Below are 27,847 nucleotides of genomic sequence, written 5' to 3'. Positions count from 1 at the left end.
GCTCATATTTGAGGATTTGAGAGAGGAGATCTAGATCTACACTTCCACCAAACCATTTCTTCTCTAAGTGAGGGAATCTCTTGGGATCTAGATCTTGGAGTCTTTGGTTGACTTTCCCCCTTGTTCTTCCTCTCCAATCTCATCCTAGCATTCGTTGCTTTGGTGGGATTTGAGTGTGAAGGACTTGAACACCTTCGGTGTTCTTGCTTTGCATCATTGCATAGTGTTGAGCTCTCCACCACGATTTGTTCGAGTGAGAGACCGTGAGCTTGTTACTCTTGGAGGGTGACCTCCTAGTTGGCTTGGTGATTGGTGCTCTGGTGATCTCTTCAAGAAGATTGTGAAGAGGCCCGGGCTTCTCCTTCGTGGAGCTTGTGAAGTGGTTGTGGAGCTTGCCATCTCCGGAGCGGAGGAAAAGCTAACCATAAGGAAAGGGCCATTATCCTTCGTGGGTGTGGTTCGGAGAATAGGGTGAGCCTTCGTGGCGCGGGGAATCCTTCGTGGGACCTCCACTCCTCCAAACGTGACGTACCTTGTTGCAAAGCAAGGGAACACGGGAATACATCCTCGTCTCCGCGTGCCTCGGTTATTTCTATACCCGAGCTCTCTTTCCTTGTGATAGCCATCGTGCTTGAAGTACATATATCTTGCTATCACTTGTGCTACATATATCTTGTGCCTATCTTGCTTAGCTCTAGTTGCTATTGTCACACTTAGTTGAGCTTAGCATATTTAGGGTTTGTGCTTGTAATCTAAACGATAGTTTCATTCCGCATTCTTACAAGACAAAGCCGCAAGAATTTGTAATTGCCTATTCACCCCCCCCTCTAGGCGACATCTCGATCTTTCAATTGGTATCAGAGCAAGGTCTCTCCTTGTTTAAGGCTTCACCGCCTTGAGAGTAAAGATGTCGGCTAGTATAGTGCACAATGACACAATTGTCTTTAATGGCACAAATTATCTTTTGTGGAGAAATTGCTTGCTTTGTAAGCTTCGGACCTTGTGTCCACATATAGAGCAATTTCTAGATGTCGGTTTTTCTCCTCCGATGGATTCTCAAAATCTATCTTTAGAGGATGAGAAAAACTTACATCTTGAAGCTCAAGTATCTAATGAGCTTTTATTCTCTTTGAGACCCGATTTTCGTAGGTTCTTGATATATATAAAGCGAAAATCGTCTCATGAGATGTGGATCAAGCTTAAGGAAATGTTTGGTGGATCCACTTCTCAATTGGTCGGTGGTGACTCCGAGGAGCTCTCTTCTCCTTCACATCATGAAGAGCTCCAAGTTGCTTCCACCTCCGGTCGTGATGATATATCATCTTCTTCCACTTCACCAACGTGTTGCAAGACACAAGGTAATGATATGGTGAGTGGTGAGGGAAATTGCAATGTTGATATTGTGCTCATTAGTGATGACTCTTCATCTCTATCTCATTGCAATGGTTCCTCTTTGGACTTAAACACATCTTGCATTGAAAATAATCTACATGCTTGTGTTGATAGTCCTTGCATATCATGTGTAAATTGCTTACATAGATCTCATGAGGATATGCTCGCCTTGTCTTGCTCCCATAATCAAAATGTTTCTATTTCCTCTAGTTGCTTGTTGACTAACATTGTAGAGGAAACCGAACACTCTATGGATCAAGACATGATTTCAAATGAGGATTCAAGAATATCTTCATCTTCATCCTCCGGTATGCACATGTGCCTTATGGCAAATGGATCAAAGGTATCTCCTACTTTGACTCCTAACACTTCCTCTAATGATGAGAGTGATGATGATGATAATGATGAAGAATATAATACCTTGGTGCATAATATGGCAATGATATATGCTTCTCTTCATAGTAATAAAGAAGCTCGTGCTAATCTCGAACACTCTATGGATATCTTGAATAAATATAAGGAAACCATAGTGAAGTTGGAGTCCCATGTTGAAAATGAGGAAATGAGATTCATTCTCCTCAAGCATGAGCTAAAAGATGAGAAGCATGCTAATTTCATGCTTACACAAAAAATTGAATCCTATATGCATGAAAATGTGAAAACTATTGTTGATGCTTGTGCTACTAACTCTAATTATTGTGAAGCATCTACCTTAGAGGAGAATGTTGAGCTAAGGGCTCAACTTGAGTTGCTAACTAGCAATTATAGGGAATTGGAAGTAAGTCATAAAAAGCTCTCAAGCTCTCATGATGATCTTCTAATTTCCTATGATGGGCTAAAGTTGGCTCATGAGGCAAGTATCACTAAGGTAACATCTTGTGAGCCTCATATGGATGTTAGCACAATCTCTACTACAAATGTTATATTGCCATGTGCTAGTCCTTGTAATCCATCTAGTCAAACTAGTGATACACCTTGTGTTGGATTACTCACTTTGCCTTGTTGCTCTAACAATGAAGCTTCTACTTCCTCTAGTACTTGTATTTCTACTAACCATGTAGAGGAAATAAAAGAGCTCGAGGCTCAAGTCCTTTCTTTGAAGAAAGACTTGGAAAAGCGTCATGAAGGGAAATCCGCACTTGACAAGATGCTAAGTATGCAACAATCCCCCAATGACAAGAGTGGACTTGGATTCAACTCCAATAACAAGAACAAGTCCAAGAGCAAGAGCAACAAGAAGAAGGGCCAAGATAAAGTCAATGATCCTGCCAAGTTGGTTTGCTTCAAGTGCAAGGTTGAAGGGCATCATGTTAGATCATGCCCATTGAAGAAGAAGAAGAAGCACTTGAGTGAGAAACAACAAGGGAAACGGCCGCAAGGTCAAGGTCAAGCTCATGCTCGACCTCAAGTTGAAGATAGGCCACTTCCCAAGAAGAATCAAGATAATGTTCCCCAAGAGAAGAAATCAATAAAGAAGAGAAAGGGGAACACTTGCTACTTATGCCGCGAGAAGGGGCACTTTGCTTCTTCTTGCTTAGGTGGTACCTTATCTAACCCTATAATTGTTGATGATGATTATTCTCTAGGGAAGGATAAGAATGGCAATGTGTTTGCCAAGTTTGTTGGAACTCAAAGTGGTTTCAAGAAAAGAACCATTTGGGTTGCCAAGCCTATTGTGACTAATCTCTTAGGACCCAACTTGGTTGGGGACCAACAATCTCAAACTTGATCAATAGGTGCATGTGGAGGTCATTGGAGACTTGGCTACTTCATGAAGAATTAAGGGATCTTCATATATTATATTTTTACCAAGCCAAGTCGTATGGATTATCATCTATATCTTATATCCAATGTTCCTCTTTGCGGTAACTTATACTTCAACTCTTCATGTCTATTGTAAGTTACTTGCCCCTTTGCATGTTTGGTTTTGTACCAAATATGTGTATGTATGTGTTGTGTCTTACTTGCCTATATTGTGTATTCAAGTATGTTTGTTTGACTCATCATATACTTGTGTATTGTTTTGAGCCTAATGCATCTTGATGATATCTTATTTGGCTCTCTTTTAAGTGATTAATGGAACATCCCATTTTGGGGGAGTGATATGCTTTGTGCATCTCTCTTTCTTTAAAATGTGTGTACATGAGTACCACCACTTAGTATTGATATTGCAAGATTATCTAGTCACTATGTGGTGTGTCATACTCATGAGAAATTCAAATTCTAAATATCCATTAATCATCTCTAGTTGAATTTTAGTTGCATCTTATTTAGAAGATATGCTTTATCACATTGTGGGGGAGTAATATGTTTTGTACATATCACAAGCCTAGAAAATGTGAACATATGAGGTTATGCCACTTAGAGTTGATGCTCTTAATTATCTTGTTCCTAGGTGGCATGTTTGCTCAAACAATCTCCATTCCTAATAAAAATATTTTATTACTCATCTTGTGGGCTCTTGTTTGAATATGAAATTCTTGGTGCGGTTTTTCCTCAAATACATATCTCTATATCTTATTTGGGACACCGTTTGCTTCAAGTTATTCTAATCATTGCCGTGCGTGATTGTGTGACTAGTTGAAGTTATCAAGAATCTTCATCCGTGCATAGTGCTTAATTCTATATACTTATCCTATGCCTTTTATTGTGAAGTTGATCCTTACTATCATTGTCAATACTCCACCGGAAATTATTTCCAATATACTCATTGTCTTTGACAATTGATAACCTTATATGTGGTTGAATTTATGGATCACCTTCACCTTGGATTGCTTCTTATTGCCTTATTTTATTTCCAACAAATCCTTGTAGCTCCCATATGTCTTCCTTGTCCCTTTTTAAAAAAAAAATCTTTTGATAAATCCTCTTGATTCATATCAAGTGTTTGTTTTGGAATACATACCTTTTCTTTACAGTACATTGTGCCATTGTGAAAAGTGAGGGTTTGGTTTATTTGTTCGAACCTTGCTCTTTTGGGGAGTTTTGCTATCTCATTCCTTCTTCTATGCTTTATATGTTGAATGAGATAAGATTTTTGAGCATGTTTGCTTTATTTCATCCTTTATGCTCAATGGTCTCTTCTTAGTTCATTTGTTGAGCTTTGTTGAACAAATCTTTTGTGATTTGCTTCTTAGATATAATTTGGACAACAAATTTGTTTTGTGAAATCTCTATGCCTTATTCAATTCTTTTGGTGTTTTGTCCAAAGTATATCTTCCTTGGATCTTTAAAAGTCTTTGTGCGTGCTTATATGTAATTTATTTATATTTATAGCATGCTTGCCTTCTTTCGATCCATTATGTAGGATATACTCCATCAAATCCTAAATGGCTAAGATGTGCATGAAATTCAAATTTCATCTAAATATGCACATGTTTATATGGAGTGTGTCCTATATATTGTGGTTAGTCTAACCATGTTGGACCCAATAAGTTTGGGGACCAAGATGTACTTGAATAATGTTTTAGGTACATTGGAGATGCAATGGAGGCATGTCTCATCTATAAGGAAGGTGTTGTCACCATATGAGAATTGGAGTCAAGCTAGGGTGATCGATGAACTCTTATCTACTACATCAAGTCATTGCTATCTCGGTAACAAGTATCTTATTCATGCACTCTCATATAGCATCCAACCTCTCGTAGGTTGTATCTTGGCATGAAATTATTTATTTCGGAAAAAAAATTGCGGTTCTTGAAAAACCCTTTTAAAGTAAAACTTCTTATTGAACATTTGAGTAATTTGAGAAGATGCATATGATAGGTTATATATATATATATATCATATTTTATGATTCACCTATCACAAATATGCCCTCTAGCAATTTATTGCATATCAATTCCTCAAAGAGCTCTTGTGTGCAATATTGATGAATTTGTGAAATAAATCCGTATTTGTGATACTTGTTGCCTTTCTCAAAACACTCCAACTAGCTCTACTTCCCTTATTGTTAGTTGTGTTGTTTTTGAGGTTTAACTTGGTTGAAGTTCATTCATATACCATAAGTGAAAATTGGAGCCATAGGCTATATATGCTTCTTAAGCAAACATCTTTTGGTATATTTTATGACTTCATCTTGGATATCTAGTCCTATTTATTTTGTTAAACCTCTTGTGTGTGCATGTTTCTTTATGGATCATTTTGTCCATTTTAGAAACTCATATACATAAGAGTGTTAATCCATCACCTTGATATCCTTGATCTTTGCCAACCATCTTTTATCCCTTTTTTTTTGGGTTGGTAAAGAAAACTTATGAGTGCTTGGTTTATTTATTTTCTTCATGCACTCATATCTCGTAATTGTTGGATTAAAGTTGTTCTTGATAAGCATACTCTCTTTATCTTAGTTGTGTTCTAAATGATATATAGGGAGTGAGGATTCCATGTTTGTGCATATTGTATTCAAATGCAAACATTATAAATTGTGCACGAACCTTGGGGAGCTTTCTTATTTTTAGAGCACTATATTTCTCTTATCATGATATCTTTGTTTGTCCAATTGGATCTTTGATTGCTTGCTTTATTTGTTGAAGCTCACTTCACCATGTTATCTTTATGCAATCTTTGATCCTCAATATAGTTTGACTTCCTTCAAGTATTCATCATTGGATATGTGCACTTGATTCCACTCAAATTATGAGAAGTGCACACTTTGGGGAGGAACTCACATTATATTGGCCTTCTAAATTTTTCACCCATTTTGACAATCGATGCCAATGGGGGAGAAGTTTAGAGGGTTTAAGGGAATGGTTTTATACTTATGTTTGGTTTGTGCTTAAGTGTTTTGCCTCTCATGCATTCCATATTTATATGTCTTGCATGGTTGTATATATATAGTGGAAACTATCCCAAAGGTTAATCTTGACAATATATGCAATGAATTCATGTTCATCACACGTGCATACATTGTGGGGGAGTTTTCTCTATATATATTGGTTCTACTCACATCCATTGCATTTGTTGTAGTTGTGTGAGTAGAGCCGGTTTTGATATGGGCTAATAGCTTTGTGTTACTTGACCATATCAAATACAACCTCTTGTATACAACTTATCCTCGGATAAGTTGCGTACTTGTTTCTAATATTCATTATATAAACCCTCTTATTGTGGTTGTCATCAATTACCAAAATGGGGGAGATTGTAAGGGTACATTGCCCCTATGTGTGGTTTTGGTAATTAATGACAACCCCTATGGACTAATGTTTTCATTGAGTTTATATGAAGGAATATTCCATAGGTACTACTTGTATTTCATGTGTTGGATTCAAGTATGGATGCCATGAAGATAAAGATACACCTTGTGTATTGGCATCAAGATCATTGTTTTAAAGATACATATGTGACATGATCAATAAGAAGAAATGAAGATGGAGTTCTTATGTGGAACTCAATATTAGCCATGCTCTATCTTAACTTGCCGTCCATTTGGTGATAATGGACATGTGAAGATGTGCATCAATAGAGCTTTCCCATCATGGTGTATGGGGGAGCATTTGTGAGTCTTCACGAAGCGACGATGATCAAGTGAGGCATTCCGGCTTGAGTGGAGCTTGAAGAGCTATCATCAAGATCAATCGGGATGCGCAAGGCAAAGGTATGGCCTTGCTAGATTTTCCTTTTACCGGTCTCAAGGTGGTTGTTGGGAGACCGGATTATAGGATAAATAGCCGCACTATCAAGAGGGGCTTTCGGTTGGGTAACTTGATCGCATCGTCTTAGGGAGCTCAATCCTTTGCATACTTTGCATATCCCTATTGCTTCTTGGTGTTTCTCTGTGTGAGGTTCTTGAGCTTGTTGCTAGCTTTACAACAAGCCCAAGTTCATCGAAAACGGAATCCGCATGCATCTTCTATTGAGTTTTCGAGTTTGGACGTCTTTACCGTTTCCTGACGGTGGGAGACTCCCTCTCTAAAATCATCTAAAAATGTTATGTGAGGAGTCTCCATATTTCCAGTTTTTGTTGGGGTTCTATTCGTCGTTATCTTTCCAACAAAATTGGTTTCATGTCAATCGGAGTTCGGGAGCATTAGTTATTAAAGAAATAGGAAAGATGAGAAAAGAATAAAAAGAAAAAGGGAAAAAGGGGTGGGAGCCGGCCGGTCGACCGGCCCAGCAACCGGCCCACCCGGTCCGCGACCGGGTCCGGCGCTGGTGCCATCCGGGCCGCCTCCGGGGCCTTTTGGCCCAAGTCCGGTCGCAGCCCGGTCCGTGACCGGCTTTGCCCGGTCTTGCCCGGTCCGACCGGCTTCCCAAGCGGGCCGCCTCACCGCCGCGCGGCCCACCCATGACTGCAACCCCCGCGTCGCCCGGCTTCCTGCCGCCCACGCGGCTGCTGCTCGATTCTTTGGGCCGGTCCGACCGGCTGTGGCCCGGCTGTCCGGCTCTTTGCTCGGTCGGCCGGCCTGGTGACCGGCGCGTTTTTCCTGCCCAATTTGCTGCCCGTTTTTCTGTCTTTTTCCCCCAACAGTTATTTTTCCACTTGGGCTATAAATACCTTTCTTCCACCTTGAGCCCAAGGAGTTCTTCCCATTCTCTCACCTCCATTGTTGCTATTTGAAGAACTTGCTCTCCCCCTTGATTCCTCCAACCATTCTTGCTCATATTTGAGGATTTGAGAGAGGAGATCTAGATCTACACTTCCACCAAACCATTTCTTCTCTAAGTGAGGGAATCTCTTGGGATCTAGATCTTGGAGTCTTTGGTTGACTTTCCCCCTTGTTCTTCCTCTCCAATCTCATCCTAGCATTCGTTGCTTTGGTGGGATTTGAGTGTGAAGGACTTGAACACCTCCGGTGTTCTTGCTTTGCATCATTGCATAGTGTTGAGCTCTCCACCACGATTTGTTCGAGTGAGAGACCGTGAGCTTGTTACTCTTGGAGGGTGACCTCCTAGTTGGCTTGGTGATTGGTGCTCCGGTGATCTCTTCAAGAAGATTGTGAAGAGGCCCGGGCTTCTCCTTCGTGGAGCTTGTGAAGTGGTTGTGGAGCTTGCCATCTCCGGAGCGGGGGAAAAGCTAACCATAAGGAAAGGGCCATTATCCTTCGTGGGTGTGGTTCGGAGAATAGGGTGAGCCTTCGTGGCGCGGGGAATCCTTCGTGGGACCTCCACTCCTCCAAACGTGACGTACCTTGTTGCAAAGCAAGGGAACACGGGAATACATCCTCGTCTCCGCGTGCCTCGGTTATTTCTATACCCGAGCTCTCTTTCCTTGTGATAGCCATCGTGCTTGAAGTACATATATCTTGCTATCACTTGTGCTACATATATCTTGTGCCTATCTTGCTTAGCTCTAGTTGCTATTGTCACACTTAGTTGAGCTTAGCATATTTAGGGTTTGTGCTTGTAATCTAAACGATAGTTTCATTCCGCATTCTTACAAGACAAAGCCGCAAGAATTTGTAATTGCCTATTCACCCCCCCCCCCCCTCTAGGCGACATCTCGATCTTTCACACACGTAGAATCTATAACACCCGATCATCACGTGATGCTTCGAAACAACGAGTCTTAGCAACGGTGCATACTAAGGACAATCACTTCATGGATATGCGAATATCGTTAGTGCCCCAAATAGTTGGAGGATTGGGACGCCTTGCATCTTCAACCTTCGTACATTCCCATAAAACTTATGAGTTTATGTAGTCTCACCAAATTATATTCTATCATCTTGCAATAAAGTCTTAGATATCACATATATCTCATACCTTGATTATTTCTGAAAACTAAATTTTCAGCTCCTTACTTTTCAAACAGATTTGAACTTCAAGTTTTACGGAGACAAGATAATTTTAGGTACTAATTGAAACCACAACTCTTTGAATCAACAATGTGAGGTTTACTAAAAGTTTGCAATAGGACTTAATCAATTCTTGATTCTTTAACAATACGGTACCAATCCGTAAAGTTTCTTATCAGACTTTAACAGTATTTCTATCTCAATTACAAGACTAGCGCATGGTAGAAAACGGATGCCAATACTACAAAATTAATTCAAAATACTACTCAGACTATGTTTATGATAATTAGTTCATGTTTTAATCTAATTACTAATGAACTCCCACTTAATACAACATCCCTCATAGTTGTTAAGTGATACACGATCCAAATCCACTACACCAAAACCGATCATCACGTGAGATGATGTAGCTTCAATGGTGAACATCATCATGTTGATCATATCATCCATATGACTCGTGTTCAACCTTTCGGTTTCCGTTGTCCCGAGGCCATGTCTGTACATGCTAGGCTCGTCAAGCAAACCCAAGTATTCCGCGTGTGCAACATGGCTTACACCCGTTGTATGTGAATCGTTGAATCTATCACATACGATCATCACGAGATGCTTCGAAACGACGAACTATTACAACGGTGCATACGAGGGGAGAACACTTTATTATCTTGATATTAATGTGAGGGATCATCTTATAATGCTACCGTCGCGATCTAAGCAAAATAAGATGCATAAAGGATTAACATCACATGCAGTTCATATGTGATATGATATGGCCCTTTTGTCTTTGCGCCTTTGATCTTCATCTCCAAAGCACGGACACGATCTCCATCATCTTCGGGCATGATCTCCATCATCGTCGGCGTAGCGTCAAGGTTCATGGCGCCGTCTTCATGGTTGTTCACCTCATGTAGCAACTATTACAACTACTTTGAAATACTACTCAACATGAAATATAAAGACAACCATAAGGCTCCTGCCGGTTGCCACAATACAGTAATGATCATCTCATACATATTCATCATCACATTATGGCCATATCACATCACCAAACCCTGCAAAAACAAGTTAGACGTCTCTAATTTGGTTTGCATATTTTACGTGGTTTAGGGTTTTCGAGAGAGATCTAATCTACCTACGAACATGAACCACAACGGTGATACTAATGTTGTCAATAGAAGAGTAAATTGAATCTTCACTATAGTAGGAGAGACAGAGACACCATAAAGCCTCTTATGCAATACAAGTTGCATGTCGAACGAGGAACAAGTCTCATGAACGCGGTCATGTAAAGTTAGTCCGGGCCGCTTCATCCCACTATGACACAAAGATGCAAAGTACTCAAACTAAAGATAACAAGAGCATCAACGCCCACAAACCATTGTGTTCTACTCATGCAACCATCTATGCATAGACACGGATCTGATACCACTGTAGGATAACGTTGCATAGAAAACAAAAAATTTCCTACCGCGAACACGTAATCCAAGCCAAGATGCAATCTAGAAGACGGTAGCAACGAGGGGTTTATCGAGTCTCACCCTTGAAGAGATTCCAAAACCTACAAGAGGAGGCTCTTGTTGCTGCGGTACACGTTCACTTGCCGCTTGCAAAAGCGCGTAGAAGATCTTGATCACGATCGCTTCCTGCGCCACGAACGGGCAGCACCTCCGTACTCGGTCACACGTTTGGTTGTTGATGAAGACGACGTCCACCTCCCCGTTCCAGCGGGCAGCGGAAGTAGTAGCTCCTCTTGAATCCGACAGCACGACGGCGTGGTGTCGGTGGTGGTGGAGAAGTCCGGCGGAGCTTCGCTAAGCGTGCGGGACGTGGTGGAGGAGAGAGGCCGCTAGGGTTTGGGTGAGGGGGGCGCCGGCCACTAAGGGGTGCGGCCACCTTGGTGGTTCTTGGGTGGCCGGCCCCCTCCCCCTTGGCCCTCATTATATAGGTGGAACCCCAAGAGTTGGTCTCCAAGTCTTCGAATAAGACCCGAACCAAAAACCTTCCATATGAAGGGGAAACCTAGCCAAGCTAGGACTCCCACTAGAGGTGGGAGTTCCACCTCCCATATGGGGGGGGGTGGCCGGCCCCCTAAGGGGGAGTCCACTTGGGACTCCTCCCCCACTAGGGTTGGCCGGCCATGGAGGTGGAGTCCCATGTGGACTCCACCTTCCTTGGTGGTTTCTTCCGGACTTTTCTAGAACCTTCCATAGAACCTTCCGCGACATTTTAATTCACATAAAATGACATCCTATATATGAATCTTATTCTCCGGACCATTCCGGAACTCCTCGTGATGTCCGGGATCTCATCCGGGACTCCGAACAAATATTCGAACTCCATTCCATATTCAAGTTCTACCATTTCAACATCCAACTTTAAGTGTGTCACCCTACGGTTCGTGAACTATGCGGACATGGTTGAGTACTCACTCCGACCAATAACCAATAGCGGGATCTGGAGATCCATAATGGCTCCCACATATTCAACGATGACTTTAGTGATCGAATGAACCATTCACATACAATACCAATTCCCTTTGTCACGCGATATTTTACTTGTCCGAGGTTTGATCTTCGGTATCACTCTATACCTTGTTCAACCTCGTTTCCTGACAAGTACTCTTTACTCATACCGTGGTATGTGGTCTCTTATGAACTTATTCATATGCTTGCAAGACATTAGACGACATTCCACCGAGAGGGCCCAGAGTATACCTATCCGTCATCGGGATGGACAAATCCCACTGTTGATCCATATGCCTCAACTCATACTTTCCGGATACTTAATCCCACCTTTATAACCACCCATTTACGCAGTGGCGTTTGGTGTAATCAAAGTACCTTTCTGGTATAAGTGATTTACATGATCTCATGGTCATAAGGACTAGGTAACTATGTATCGAAAGCTTATAGCAAATAACTTAATGACGAGATCTTATGCTACGCTTAATTGGGTGTGTCCATTACATCATTCATACAATGATATAACCTTGTTATTAATAACATCCAATGTTCATGATTATGAAACTAATCATCCATTAATCAACAAGCTAGTTTAAGAGGCATACTAGGGACTTCTTTGTTGTCTACATATCACACATGTACTAATGTTTCAGTTAATACAATTATAGCATGATATATAAACATTTATCATAAACATAAAGATATAAATAATAACAACTTTATTATTGCCTCTAGGGCATATCTCCTTCAACAGCTACCTACTTACTTTAATATACCAGCAGTTGTCCAACATAGAAGTTAAAAATGTCCACATGAAATTGGCAATGTCAACGGTATGGAATGGAAATGCAATTAGTGTTATCATAGTTGAAACATCCAGCATATGCATTGAGCGAAAATAAAACTAGATAGTCATGATACTTGGTACATTGTTCGCATTGTTTTGATGAACTAAACAAACGTCTAGACTAACCAAATTTTGTAGGTTGTGCACTGCATAGCAATACGACACAATATCTTGATGAAACTGAACCCTGGAACAAATTTTCTGGTTATTTGCGCATATCTTATACACGGATGGTAGAATAAAACTAACCTTAGCATGAGGATCACTGCAGTGCTCCGCAGGCTTGATGAGGACATCCCTACTACACCACTACCTCCGTCATTGATAAATGAAGATGAACCTGCTGTGGAGCTCAAGTCCAATGAAGTTTGGATTGGATCAATTACAAGGGCTCGTGCGAAGCTACTTAAACAACAGGTGAACTTGTTTCTAAACGGTACTTTGATTGATGAGAACTTTATACTGCCTAAGTCCTATTACTTATGTATCATCAGGTATCAAGAGGAGACGAGCATCGCACGAGGAGGAGAGGAGCAGCTGGACAAGAAGATGGACGTCAAGATGGACGTGGAGCTGGACATGGAGCTGGAAATGAAGATATCTCATGGACGCGCGAGGGAGGAGCGGGATGCATGCGCGAGAGGAGAAGAAGACGTCCAGGCCGGTCCAGCACCCGGTCCGACCGGCCGCCAGACCGGCCAACCCGGTCACAGACCCGGTCGACCGGGCGCCAACCGGACGAGATTTATCGTACCGGATGAAAACCGGAAAACCTCGCAACTATCCGGTTGCCGCTCGGTTGACCGGACCCCAGACCGGCCGACCCGGTTGCCGCCCGGTTGACCAGACCCCAGACCGGCCGACCCGGTCCCTGGCCCGGTTGACCGGATTCCAGACCGGACTTGTCCGAGTCTGTCTCGACCAGATCTATTCTGGGTCGGTTATTTTTGTATCTTTTCGACCAGAACTCGTCCCGGACGCCTATATAAGTGCCCATGACGCCCCCCTAGCTGTTTTAGACCACGTTTAAGATAAACCCTAGTTCTTAGTTGTTTGCTCTAGCAAAACTATTGAATCCCTACACCATATTGCTTGATATTGTGTAGATCCTGAAAAAGTCTTGTGTGATCTGCTGTTCCATTGGGAATTAGACGGTTGCAACTTACCGCTTCGTGGTCGGCGGCTACGTGCGCAAGTGTGTGGAGTTGCGAATATCTTGCAGGGTTGAGAGCTGTTGCATTGGCGACAGGGACCAATCGAGAGATCTCGTTGCGTCATACAAGTTATCATCCACTTCATCGTCGTGTTTCTCCGCTGCCATCACCCCGTGATCATCATCACCACCGTTGCTTACTGAGAAGATCGGGACACCCCATATCATCTTGGTATCAGATTTCCAGTTTTCCTCGGTAAGCCATCCACAATCCACCCCATAGTTGAGTTGTGAGTGTTTCCTATCCAGAAAAAGCCAAAAAAAATTTAGGGTTAGGGTTTGCTATAGCCTTAGATTGCACTAATTTCAAGTTTTAGTTGCTTTTCGTAGTTGTTTTTGCGTATCTTTTCTTTCCATCTAGTCTTTTAGGGTTTGAGTTTACTCTATCATCTTGTGTTCCTTTATCGTGTGGTGTCAGTTTTTGTTACTCCGAGTCCACATAGCGTACAGTGTGCTTGTTCCCAACCATAGACACAGCCTATCGATATCAAGTGACTAGGAACTTCCCCAGAAGAGACTAGTTTTACCGCTCGACAGGCTGCTCGTTAGGTTATCGGTGCTTTGCATATTACTGTTGACCGTGTTATCAAGGAGTTGTGTCAGAAAATCAAAAAAAAATATAGAAAATTGAAAAGAAGCAAAAAGAGCTACATAGCTGCGTGTGTTATACAAATAGAAAATCCAAAAAGACAAGTGAAGTGCTAGTTGATTCAAGTGAAGGCCTAAGTTTACTTTCCTGCACCTGTAGTTGAGCAATCTTGTGCCTGTCTCGTTGAGCTTTGCTAGCGTCTCTCGTGTGCATTGCAACCTTTCCCACATATAGTTGCATTGCCCCATTATATCGCCTTGTGTGAGTATCATTGGTTGTCTACGGTCAGCGCTAGAGCTTGTTATTGGTGCAAATAGGTAGCCTACCTACAGCCCCACATATACTCTGCTTTGTCGTGTGATTTGTTCTTATACCCTTGATATTCGCTTCGCTACATCCGTGCACTAGTTGTTACTACAAGTGGTAAGCAACACTAATTTACTTTGGAACGGTAAGATCTCCTTTTCTTATCAGTTTTGAGTGAGTTGTGAGAGTACCACCATATATTTGATTTAGTGCACTAATCTACTAACGATGTCGGCTAGTGATCATATAATTGTTAACCAGGAAAACAAGAGTGCTGCAGATATCATCACATCGAGGGAGTATGAGGCTCTTCGTAATGAGATGCGACGTGAATTCCGCGCTCAGGACGATGTGCTTAATGGGAAGATTGATGAGATTTCCCAAAAGCTGGATGCTACTCATGTGACCGTCACTACAATGCAAGATCAAATGACGGATGTACAACGCAATCTTGCTGATTTGCGCTTAGCTGTTGAGAACTTGACCGCGCAACAACAACAAGATGATGACGATGATCCTGAGCTTCAAGATGACGCACACAATGATCGTGATGCGCCACGTGGTAATCGTCCTCGTGGTTGGGTTCCACTTGCCCGCAATGGTCATGGACAAGATGAAGAAGATGGTTTGGGTAAGCCCAAATTTACTATACCCAAGTTTGAAGGAGGAGCTGATGTTGAAGAATACCTCACTTGGGAGCTCAAGATTGAGAAGTTGTGGAGCTTACATCCACATTATACTGACGATCGGAAGATCAAGCTTGCTTCTTCCGAATTTGATGGCTATGCTTTGCGTTGGTGGGATGCTTTTGTTCGTAACCGTGCAGAGGATCGTGAGCAGCCTATACGCACATGGCGTGCCATGAAGGAGGCGATGACTTCTCGTTTTGTGCCTACAAATTACTTGCGGAATATATATGATAAGCTGACTCTTTTGAGACAAGGTGTGAAGACTGTGGATGAATACTACATGGAGATGGAGACGCTTATGCAGCGTGGCCGTGTCCGTGAGTCTCTTGAGATGACAATGCAGCGTTTCCTCAACGGTTTGAAGTATGACATCAAAGGCATTGTTCGTCACTACAGCTACACCAATATGAATCAATTGTTACATCATGCAAGAGAAGCTGAATCACAGTTGGCTGACGAAGCAAAGATTAAAGGTCGAGCTACAGGAGCTGGGCGTTTCACACCCCGCGCGGCCCCATCTATGGCGCCGGCGTCTTCGACGCGCTCCGCCCCTCCGCCTAGTAAGTCGGTCTCCAATGTGTCTAACACAAAGAAGTCCGAATCTGCTGCAAGTACGAGTGGCTCTAATGTGTCTACTGCGCGTAACCGTGATATGGTTTGTCATACATGTGGTGGCAAGGGTCACTTCAAGAGAGATTGTCCTAACCGCAAAGTCATGGTTATCAATGAGGACAATGAGTATGAGACTGGAGATGACGTTGATCCTAATGCTCCAGAAGATGATGACTATGACACTGATGGTGAAGATGCATATCCGTCTGATGCTCGCACCATTGTTGTGTCGCAGCGTGCTCTTAATGTGTTGCCTAGTGCATCTACTCAGCGCTGCAATTTGTTCCAAACAAAGGCTTTAGTTGGTCCTGACAAAGCTTGCAAGGTCATTATTGATGGTGGGAGTTGCCGCAATTTAGCAAGCAAGGAGTTGTGTACCAAGCTGAAGTTGAAGTATCTACCGCACCCGCATCCATACTATATTCAGTGGTTGAGCGACAATGGTGAGATGAAGGTAAACCACATGGTGCGTGTTGAGTTTGCTATTGGACCGTATAAGGATTGCATTGATTTTGATGTCGTTCCTATGACGGTGTGTCACCTACTATTGGGTCGGCCTTGGCTCTATGACCGTTCTGTGCAACACAATGGCCATGCCAATACATATCACTTGGAGTTCAAGGGCAAGAAAATCAATTTACAGCCTATGACACCACAGCAAATTGTCAATGAGTCTCGTCAGAAAGTTGAAGTCAATTTGGAGGATGCTTCTTTAGATAGGCGAGAGAATTGTAATGTTGTGAGTGATATAACGAAAAGTGAGAGAGTGAATTCCTTAGTCTCATTAGCCACCAAAGACGACATGAGAGAATTTAGTGAGGATCCTACAGCCATGCCTCTTGTGCTCTTGTACAGGGGTACGGTTTTGGTTTCTAACGACATGACCCCTCTTCCTCTTGGTGTTTCTAATGTTTTGCAGGAATTTGGCGACGTGTTTCCGGATGAGGTACCCGCAGGACTTCACCATTGCGAGGTATTGAGCATCAAATCGACTTGATTCCCGGAGCTTCGCTACCCAATCGGGCACCATATAAAACAAACCCCGAAGAGACGAAGGAGATACAGAAGCAAGTACAAGCGCTACTCGACAAAGGTTATATCCGCATAAGCCTTAGTCCTTGTGTTGTTCCTGTTATTCTTGTTCCTAAGAAAGATGGTACATGGCGTATGTGCGTAGATTGTAGAGCTATACACAATATCACTATTCGATATCGTCACCCTATTCCCCGTTTAGAGGATATGCTAGATGAATTGAGTGGTGCTGCTGTGTTCTCTAAAATTGATTTGCGTAGTGGTTATCATCAAATTAGGATGAAAGAAGGGGATGAGTGGAAAACTGCCTTTAAAACGAAATTTGGTTTATATGAGTGGTTAGTAATGCCTTTTGATTTGACTAATGCACCTAGCACTTTCATGAGACTGATGAACCATGTTTTGCGTGATTTTATTGGCAAATTTGTGGTTGTGTATTTTGATGACATATTAATTTACAGCCGCAATGAATCTGATCATATTATACATATTCGACATGTTTTGCAAGTGTTGCGTGATAGTAAACTTTATGGTAATCTTGAGAAGTGCACATTTTGCAAAGATAAGATCATATTTCTGGGTTATGTTGTCTCTAAGCATGGAGTAGAGGTAGATGTGTCTAAAATTGAAGCTATTCAAAATTGGCCTACTCCCATGAATGTGAGTCAAGTTAGAAATTTTCATGGTCTAGCTGGGTTTTATCGCCGTTTTGTGCCCAATTTTTCTACTATTGCTGCACCTTTGAATGAATTGACTAAAAAGGGTGTTGCATTTGAGTGGGGCGTTGCCCAAGATCATGCTTTTGATGAACTGAAACGATTGTTAACTTCGGCACCGTTGCTTGCACTTCCTGATTTCAATAAGCAATTCGAGATTGAATGTGATGCTAGTGGTATTGGAATTGGTGGTGTGTTGATGCAAGAGGGTCGCCCAATTGCATATTTCTCTGAGAAACTTTTTGGTGCTAAGTTGAACTATCCAATATATGATAAATAATTGTATGCTTTGATTAGAGTTCTTGAGGTTTGGCAACATTATTTGTGGCCAAAAGAATTTATCATACATTCTGATCATGAAGCTTTGAAATATCTGAAAGCCCAATCTACTTTGCATAGGCGTCTTGCTAAGTGGGTTGAGTTCATTGAGTCTTTTCCGTACATTATTAAACATAAGAAGGGAAAAGATAACATTGTTGTTGATGCTCTATCTAGGAAGAATATGCTATTAACTCAACTTGATGTTAAAATTCCTGGTTTAGAGGTGTTATGTGATTTTTATGCTACTGATCATGATTTTGCTGAACCATATCGCTTATGTGCTCTTGGTAAAGCATGGGAAAAATATCACATACATGATGGGTTCTTGTTTCGAGCTAACAAACTATGTGTTCCAGAATCGTCTGTACGTTTGCTCTTATTGCAGGAATCACATGCTGGAGGTTTGATGGGTCACTTTGGGCGTGAGAAGACGCTAATCATGCTCGCTGATCATTTTTATTGGCCAAAGATGAGGCGGGATGTGGACAGGTATGTGAAGAGGTGCATTACTTGCAACAAGTCCAAGTCCAAGCTGAAGCCTCACGGTTTGTATACTCCATTACCGGCACCTACTACACCTTGGGAAGATATTAGTATGGATTTTGTGTTGGGTTTGCCGCGTACTAAAAGAGGCCATGATTCTATATTTGTGGTAGTGGACAGATTTTCTAAAATGTCACACTTTATTGCCTGCCACAAAAGCGACGATGCGTCGCATATTGCTAACCTGTTTTTTAGGGAGATTGTTCGACTACATGGAGTCCCGAAGACTATTGTTTCTGATCGTGATGTGAAGTTCATGAGCTACTTCTGGAAGACACTTTGGGGAAAGCTTGGGACAAAGCTACTGTTCAGTACTACTTGTCATCCCCAAACTGATGGTCAAACTGAGGTGGTGAATCGAACCTTGTCACAACTGTTGAGATCCATGATCAAGAAGAACCTGAAGGAGTGGGAAGAGTGTTTGCCGCATGTAGAGTTTGCTTACAACAGGGCGGTACATTCTACCACGGAGCTATGTCCTTTTGAGGTGGTGTATGGTTTCAAACCCATTACTCCACTTGACTTGTTGCCTTTGCCCATACATGAGAGAGTTAATATGGAGGCATCCAAGAGGACGGATTTTGTGCGAAAGATCCATGTGAAGACTAAAGAGTTGATAGAGAAGAAAGGCAAGAGCAATGCTGCAAGGATGAATAAGAAGCGCAAAGAGATGTTGTTCAAGCCTGGCGATATGGTCTGGGTACATTTTCGCAAGGATAGGTTCCCGAAGCTGCGGAAGTCTAAGTTGAAGCCTCGTGGTGCTGGTCCTTACAAAGTGCTTGCCAAGATCAATGATAATGCATACTCGATAGATCTTCCAGTTAATGAGTTTGGTGTCAGTAATTCTTTCAATGTTGCTGATTTGACACCATATGACGGAGAAGACCTTGGAGCGTCGGGGTCGACGCCTTTTGAAGGGGGGGGAGATGATGAGGACATCCCTACTACACCACTACCTCCGTCTTTGATAAATGAAGATTAACCTGCTGTGGAGCTCAAGTCCAATGAAGTTCGGATTGGACCAATTACAAGGGCTCGTGCGAAGCTACTTAAACAACAGGTGAACTTGTTTCTAAACGGTACTTTGATTGATGAGAACTTTATACTGCCTAAGTCCTATTACTTATGTATCATCAGGTATCAAGAGGAGACGAGCATCGCACGAGGAGGAGAGGAGCAGCTGGACAAGAAGACGGACGTCAAGATGGACGTGAAGCTGGACATGGAGCTGGACATAAAGATATCTCATGGACGCGCGAGGGAGGAGCGGGAGGCATGCGCGAGAGGAGAAGAAGACGTCCAGGCCGGTCCAGCACCGGGTCCGACCGGCCGCCCGTCCGGCCCACCCGGTCCACGGACCCGATCGACCGAGCGCCAACCGGATGAGATTTATCGTGCGGGATGAAACCGGAAAACCTCGCAACTATCCGGTTGCCGCCGGTTGACCGGACCCCGACCGCCGACCCGGTCCACAGCCCCGGTTGACCGGATTCCAGACCGGACTTGTCCGAGTCTGTCTCGACAGATCTATTACGGGTCGGTTATTTTTGTATCTTTTCGACGTAACTCGTCCCGGACGCCTATATAAGTGCCCGGGACGCCCCTATTGCTTTAGACCACGTTTAAGATAAACCCTAGTTCTTAGTTGTTTGCTCTAGCAAAACTATTGAATCCCTACACCATATTGCTTGATATTGTGTAGATCCTGAAAAAGTCTTGTGTGATCTGCTGTTCCATTGGGAATTAGACGGTTGCAACTTACCGCTTCGTGGTCGGCGGCTACGTGCGCAAGTGTGTGGAGTTGCGAATATCTTGCAGGGTTGAGAGCTGTTGCATTGGCGACAGGGACCAATCGAGAGATCTCGTTGCGTCATACAAGTTATCATCCACTTCATCGTCGTGTTTCTCCGCTGCCATCACCCCGTGATCATCATCACCACCGTTGCTTACTGAGAAGATCGGGACACCCCATATCAAGGCTTGTCAAAAATACCTTGCTTTCGGGGGCAATTTGACCTAGTGGCTCCTTCGTTCTTAATCCAATGTGAACGATAGGCACATGGGACAGAGATCCAGTGCTCCGGTGCATGTTGATTTGGACTTGATCGCTGCTGGCCATTGTTTGTTTGAACGGTGGATGTTGGGGGACAAGGCACGGCGTGACTCGTCTATAGTAAGGTACTGGATCTCTGTTCGTCCATGATGACCTCTAATTTCTACATGTGTTGTCTCTTCGTTTGGACGGCTATGGTGGCGAGAGGAGAAGAGGCTACAACAGCGACTGGGGCATTTAGGGAAGTTTGTGGCCATTTCCTCAAGCGAAGTGGTACTGCAAGATTTCTTCCGACGTGCCGTGGAGGCCAAGGAATAAGAGAGCCAATGTCGGTGATGGTGCAGTTAACCGTGTCCAGTTGCCTTGTCAAAAAATCGATGGAGAAAGAGCAGGAAGAATTGCCTTGTCAAAAAATCGATGGAGAAGGAGCAGGAAGAAGACGTAGACTCGATTGCTTCCCTATTTTTGTTCTAGGGTCTTTGATGCTTAAATAAGAACTTGTATTTTTCATTATTTTGAAGGTTCTCTATGTAATACTTCCTCCGATCTCTATTACTTCGTGCTAAAACGGATATATCTACAACTAAAATATACCTAGATATATCTATATATTAATATCAAATATGAATCAGATGGATGGAGTATTATCATCCGTTTTTGAAGAAAAAAATCCCATAGCCAAAGAAGTATGTTGCTTACCAAAGTCTCGCGTTCCAAATGTCGGAGAATGGAATGCCGACGGTGGCCTAAGCACCAATGCTCGATTACAGCTATAAAATTCTGTAACCTGCATGTCCCCGGAGATCATCATATACAATTATACAGCTCCATGCCCGAATAAGGACGCACGTACACGGTACACCACACCGTACACTATACACAAGGGTATGTGATGTGTGTACAAACGTACGACCTACACCTACAATGCCGCGGCGGCCTCGGCCTCCGGCGCCCTCCGCTCCTTGGCGGCGTCGAGGAACCCGACGTACAGGTCCGAGTGCCCAGTATCACACCTCGGCAGCGCCGTCCTCTCGCCGCCGTCGGCCATGGTCTTCACGAACGCGACGAACCGGCGCCAGTTGTCGCCGTCGAACAGGTTCCTGTTCATGCGCAGGTAGGTGAACGCGCTGAGCCCCGCGGACGCGGCGGTGGACGCCACCTGCTCGAAGGCCTGCTCGTCGTACCGCTCCAGCGCGTTCTCGCCGGCGAGCTCCACGCGCGCCGTCCTTGCCGCGGCCCTGACCTGCTGCACCAGGAGCTCCGGCGAGCACCCGGCGTGCCCCGGCTGCTGCTCGTCCTTCATTTCCATGCAGGTGAAGTTGAGCACGGCGCCGTGCCTGGCGAGCATCCGCGCGATGGGCAGGTACCCGTCGTGGCGCCGCGTATTGTAGTACCCCGCGGTGAGCTCGGCGGCGTGGGAGCGTGTGCGGTAGTGCCAGTGGATGCCGGCGACCTTGGCGGAGAGCGTGGTGCCGGTGCCGCGGAAGATGGCCTCGGCGGCGGCCAGCACGCGGTCGCCGTGCTCCAGGAGCATCCCCGAGTACCACTTCAAAAAGAAGTGGCCGTACTCGGTGCTCCAGGTCCCCTCCCGCCGGAAGAACCCCGTCTCCTCGGGAAACTGCTTGTACTCCCCGGCGTCGTGCGGCCCGCCGGTGCCCCAGTTCTCGTGCCCCGCCGCCACCGCCGCCGCCCGCAGCGACGCGCGCATGTACTTGTCGTAGCACTGGAACTCGCCGATGCCCGGGAAGCGCCACGTGCCGTCGGCCTCCGGGTAGGACGGGTACCGCAGCTCGCCGCAGGGGCCCAGGCCGACCTGCACCTCGGCGATGACGGTGCCCAGGTAGCCGCTGAACCGGTCGCGGAAGCTGCGCATGTAGTCGGAGTAGACCTGGATGGGGGTCCTCCCCCGGAGCACCGGCAGCGTGTCGCAGCCCAGGGAGATGTACTCCGGGTTGCGCCGCCCGGACCTGTCCGTGTACACGATGTCCGGGTTCGCGCTCACCTCCTCCAGCACCCATGATGGCAGCGGGATACTGCAAGCAAGAAAAATTCAGTCAGTAATTTGTCCCCAATTTTTGTGTTTACTAACACAAATTGAAACTCTTGCAAGCAACTCGGATTAATTAATTTGATTTGTTGTCTGACTGTTCACGCAAGCTATCTTTTGATGCTCCTCTCGCCAACTGGATTGGATTGCTTAACCACTTGGGATTGTACTATATCCTTGCCAAACGTGCAAGGAACAGCCAAGAAAAACTGAACTAGTAGTAGAGCAATTTCAAAACCATGACGTGCCGAATCATCGATCTCCCCCAAATTTGAGAGGGAAATTCAAGTCGAATTAAGCCAATTTAACTGCGTTTTTTTACTCGTGCTTGATTCTATTGTCAACTGGTAAATAAATGGGTCTCTGGTAAACCGGTCTTACTTGCAGGAGTCGCCGACGTTGCCGCCGCACTGGTGGAAGGACATGACCATCTGGAGCCTGAGCCCCGCGCGCTCCACCATGCGCACCAGCTCTGCATACCCCTCCCAGTCATACCGTCCTGGCCCGTCCCGCTCCACCACGCCCCACCACACGTCCACCATGACGCCCTCCACGCCGGCGCTCCGCAGCGCCACGAGACTGGCCGCCAGCGCGCGGGCCCGCAGCACCTGCCCGCCGGGCCCGACCGTGTCGAGCGGCAGCATGACGTACACCGGCACCCCGCCGCGGCGCGGCTCGCCGCCGCCGGGGTGGGACTGCTGCACCTGGCCGTGGAGGAGCTCGGTTTGAGCCGGGGCCTCCATCGGCGCCGGCGGGGATTGCAACGCAGCCCTGAGCGCGCGCAGCCTGGCGCTGGCGGGCGGCGGCTGCGGCATGGCGACGCAGGAGGGCGGCGCGTCCTCGGGCTTGTGGAGGAGCTTGGAGGCCGGGTCGAGCGGCGAGAGGAAGGACGTCGAGGACCGCAGCGTGAGCGCCATGGATCTGCTGTAGTGCGAGGGAGAAGACGAAGATGCTTGCTGAGAATTCAGGGAGGATGGATAGGAGATTGGTTGGTTCGTGTGCTGAGGTTGAAGAAGACTTTTCAATCGGTTGGGGTTGGGTGAATGGAACTTGCTGTGGGATGGGGATTCTGGGGCGGTATTTATAGACCGATTTTCTTATCCTTTTCTTCGGTGGACGACGGAGGAGGCGTGTGGGTGTGGTGACGCTGACGAGCGCCGACGGTGCTTTATCGCTAACTGATTTATTAATTAACCATGATGTGGAATGGATTGGATAGCTCTACTCTCATGTGCGTGGCTAATATTTGAAAAATCTCTTATCACTCCACTCGACCGCTCACCCCATGTAATGTATATTTGAAAAATAGACATGTCCATTTCAAAAGATTCAGGTCTTTCTACTAGTGGACTAGTGCGATGGTCGGCTGTCTCCAAGAGGGAGGTCATAGATGTTGATCATGCTCGAGCTACATGAATCTTATTGAGGTCCGCTCTTTTCCTATGAATGATGCATTTAAAGGTGGACTTTGCTTGGGACATCGTCCATGCCACCATTTTCAGAGTTGAGCTTGCGGTCGCTTCACTTTGTTGAGCCTGAGGCTTTCTTTATAAGAAAAAAAACTTTGCAATCTTTTTGGCAGTTTGAAGATGGGTGTCCTTAGTTATGGCAAAGAGATTGTGCGCCTCCTCCTATCAAAGAATGATACGAGTGACAAAACTAGAAAATCTCAAGAGCAAAAGTAAGAAGAGAGGCCCCGTAAGGAAGATGCCCGCAACTGCTTAAGCGATGATCTCATCTTTTCGGGTTGTCGAATCTTCGATCTTTATTCACGGTGTGTGGTGAATTTTGTGTTGAGAGCTTGTAGCCACAGTAGGTTGGGACAGTTGGTTGATCTACTTATTATGCGATATATTAGGTGTGGACTTGGAGGCTTAGTCTGTGTGTGTGTAGTGTTGTTGTAATGGTTTTCGAACGGTTTTATGTTCATTAACTGAGTATAAAAATTAGTAGTAGGCTGAAGTAAAACATTTACCTTCGTGTCACAAAGAAATTCGTACTTACTTTGTTTCAAACAAGATACAATACATTTTATTTCTGGATATACCCGTAATATTTTTATAAAGCATATTTTAAAGCGGGAGGAGATTGAGGCAATGGGATGGTCAGTTGGACCTAGACCTAGAAGCCCCGGAGACGCTTCCAGAATTTTCGATGGGCACGCGTCCTAGACGTACACGTCGATCCGTGATGATTGGCCTTAGCAATCGTGTGGCGGTACACGCGCCGTAGCCGAGTAGTACTAGCAAGTGAGGTGGCCCTGCGCGTTATCCACAATTTATCATTTTTAAGAGATTATTTTCCATTGTTTAGTCGCCGCATTTCTGCTCCTGCTTCCTGCAATTTCGGATAAGCCGATCGGGGACAAATCGTGACGGGATCCAGAATCCATCGATTGGTTCTTTTTTTTTTTTTTTTTTTTTGCACAGAAATGGGATTGGTTCTGGATCTAATCAGCCATGAGCCGTGCACGCACGCACGCCCGGCGAACCAGGCGATCATTGCCTCGTCAGGAACGTGTGTGTGCAAGCGGAAGCTGCGTGCATGCTAGCACGCATACCAATTAGGACCGGATAAGGCGACCGATGGACGACCGGCTTGTGGACGAGGCGCTGACGTGGCTGTCCAAACTGTGCTGTTGTTGGGACCGGACCAGGTTGCGTACGTGTGTGGGTGAGACCAGACCAGGTCGGTGGTTCGCGAACCCTGTTTTGTCATGGCGCGGCGTGTGGTCCGGCCGACGAGGCGCCCCGATTCGTGGCGGTGGATGGAGCCGTGCCCACTTGCGGGAGTTGGAACCACTCGGCGTCCAGTCACCGGCCGGGACACGTGGACCCCAACGCCCCGATCCGTCCCGCACTTTTATTTTCTTCAAATTTCCCGGCTAGCATTTCGAGTGGCGCTGCATAGTCAGCACCGCAACCAGCCGAAGCAGATATATACTATGGAGTATACCAGTACTTTGTGTCGATTAACCGGCTGCAGTGTTTACTGATTTTACGGGGTCACGAACGACGCTCGGAGAGCTCCGGGGCGTTGCGAACTTGCGATTTTGCGGTCGGCTCGAGATAAAATGAAAACGTGCAGCGCAAGGACGCATCGTATATGGTCGGTTTGGAGCCTTGCGAGTTTCGGCCGTGGTTGCTGAGTCAGGGGCAGGCCGTGCTGGGGATCGTGTCTGTCCTTGCTCGCGATGTCGTCCCGTTTGGATGCAGGGCTCGGCGCAAGCTTCTTTTTTTAAAAATGGGGAATGAAACCCCGCCTTCTGCATCATGATGATGCACACGGTCTTTTATTAAAAATATAAGAGTACATAGTTAAAACATCTCAGGCATCGCCAAGAATTGATACAAGAATTAACCAGCGAAAGAAAATTAAAACAGAGGGACTACACATCATTGTATCCGTCTATTGTGCCACCAGCCAGCCTGGCACAAGATATCCTGAGCGACCATCTGGAGCCGAGTGCATCCAGTAACCATAGCATCCCGCTGTCCCTCCGGTGACAGGAGAGCCCACAACTGGACCCAATGTGACACCATATGGGTAACCTGCAAAAAGTTAAAAGAAGGCTTTTTGTTAAAAATAATATCATTCCTTGTCTTCCAGATAGACCAACGTAAGGCAGAAACCCCAATACGGATGAAGGCCTTAGATTGTCTATCAACTCCTTTTAACCAATTACCAAACATATTGGTAATATTGGTTGGAGGTGGGAGAGCAAAAGTAAAATTAATCGTACGCCAAACAATTTTAGCTAAAGGACAAGTGATGAACAAGTGCTCAATAGTTTCCTGCTCACCACAAAAAACACATTTTGTACACCCATTCCACCTTCTTTTGGCTAAATTGTCTTTAGTAAGTAAAACTTTATTGCTTAAGAACCACATAAATATTTTTATCTTTAGGGGAACTTTAACTTTCCAAAGATACTTTCGCAGAAAAGGGTATGGTCATTCATAAGATCCTCGTACATAGATTTTACTGTAAAAACGCCGTTTGTTGTCAATTTCCAAACAAACTGATCCTTCTCATCCGATAAATTAATCCTCATAAGTCGTCGGCATAACTGCAACCATAAAGACCATTTGTTTCCCATTAACAGTCTTCTGAAACCGATATTCAGAGGCCTTTGGGCTAACACATGAGCTACTGTTACATTCTTGTGATGCACAATGTTATATAAGGATGGATATTGTTGAGCTAATGGTGTACTACCTAACCAGGTATCTTCCCAGAAACGTATATTGGTACCATTACCTACCTGTAGAACTCCTCTACTAAAAAAATCGTCCTTAACCTTCATTAATCCCTTCCAAAAGGGAGAGTCTGTTGGTTTAGCTTGAACCCCGGATAAGGTCTTCTGTCCTAGGTATTTATTCTGCAGCAATTCCTGCCACACCCCATCCTCGTTAAGAAGTTTATAAAGCCATTTACTCAATAAACATCTATTTTTTAATTCAAGGACCTCAATACCAAGACCCCCTTGATCCTTGGGTCTGCAGACGATATTCCACTTGGCGAGCCTATATTTTCTTTTATTTTCCTCAGATTGCCAGAAGAAACGAGACCTATAAAAGTCCAATCTTTTCCTTACCCCGACAGGTATTTCTAGAAAAGATAACATGAACATCGGTAAGCTTGTTAAAACTGAATTGATAAGGACAAGTCTGACCCATAGGACAATAATTTGCCTTTCCAGCATCCCAATTTGCTCTCAAATCGGGTCTCCACTGGATACCAATCAGAAATTCTAAGCTTTCTAAAGTGAATAGGAATGCCTAAGTATTTAAAAGGTAGAGACCCAGCATCACATCCAAAGATCTGTTTATACTGGTCTACCTCATCATTTGCCTTCCCAAAACAATAAATCTCGCTCTTGTGGAAATTAATTTTAAGCCCAGAGAGCTCTTCAAAAAGGCATAGGATCAGTTTCATATTTACTGCTTTCTGGAGATCATGTTCCAAGAAGAGAATAGTATCATCAGCATATTGTAGGATAGAGATCCCCCCTTCAACAAGGTGAGGAATAAGTCCCCCTACCTGATTATCATTTTTTGCTCTCTCAATAAGAATAGCAAGCATGTCCACCACAATATTAAAAAGAATAGGCGACAAGGGGTCCCCTTGCCGCAAACTTTTTTTTGTTTGGAAATAATGACCAATATCATCATTTACCTTTACTCCGACACTACCCCCTTGTACATATTGACTGATCATCCTACACCATTCAGGGGCAAACCCCTTCATCCTCAAGGTCTGTTGTAAAAATGACCATTTCACTTTATCATA

General features: G+C 44.6%; 1 protein-coding gene across 1 annotated transcript; it reads right to left on the bottom strand.

The window, feature by feature from the left end:
- Positions 1 to 21,183: 21,183 nt before the first annotated feature.
- On the bottom strand, positions 21,184 to 23,618 carry LOC127310235 (beta-amylase 3, chloroplastic). Its single transcript, XM_051340923.2, has 2 exons — positions 22,937 to 23,618; positions 21,184 to 22,541 (listed from the first exon to the last, which is right to left on the bottom strand). The coding sequence occupies exons 1-2, from the start codon at positions 23,470 to 23,472 to the stop codon at positions 21,428 to 21,430; spliced, it is 1,650 nt and encodes a 549-aa protein (XP_051196883.1). The 5' UTR covers positions 23,473 to 23,618; the 3' UTR covers positions 21,184 to 21,427.
- Positions 23,619 to 27,847: the final 4,229 nt, after the last annotated feature.

Source organism: Lolium perenne, chromosome 1 (genome assembly GCF_019359855.2).
Source record: "Lolium perenne isolate Kyuss_39 chromosome 1, Kyuss_2.0, whole genome shotgun sequence".
Lineage (NCBI taxonomy): Eukaryota > Viridiplantae > Streptophyta > Magnoliopsida > Poales > Poaceae > Lolium > Lolium perenne.
Note: the sequence above shows the minus strand (reverse complement) of the source record. Positions and strands in the feature narration are given on the sequence as shown.

Coding starts and splice junctions, on each gene's coding strand:
- LOC127310235 (XM_051340923.2), bottom strand. CDS start 23,472: ATGGCGCTCACGCTGCGGTCCTCGACGTCCTTCCTCTCGCCGCTCGAC. Junction 22,542..22,936: donor AACGTCGGCGACTCCTGCAA/GTAAGACCGGTT, acceptor TCTTGCTTGCAG/TATCCCGCTGCCATCATGGG.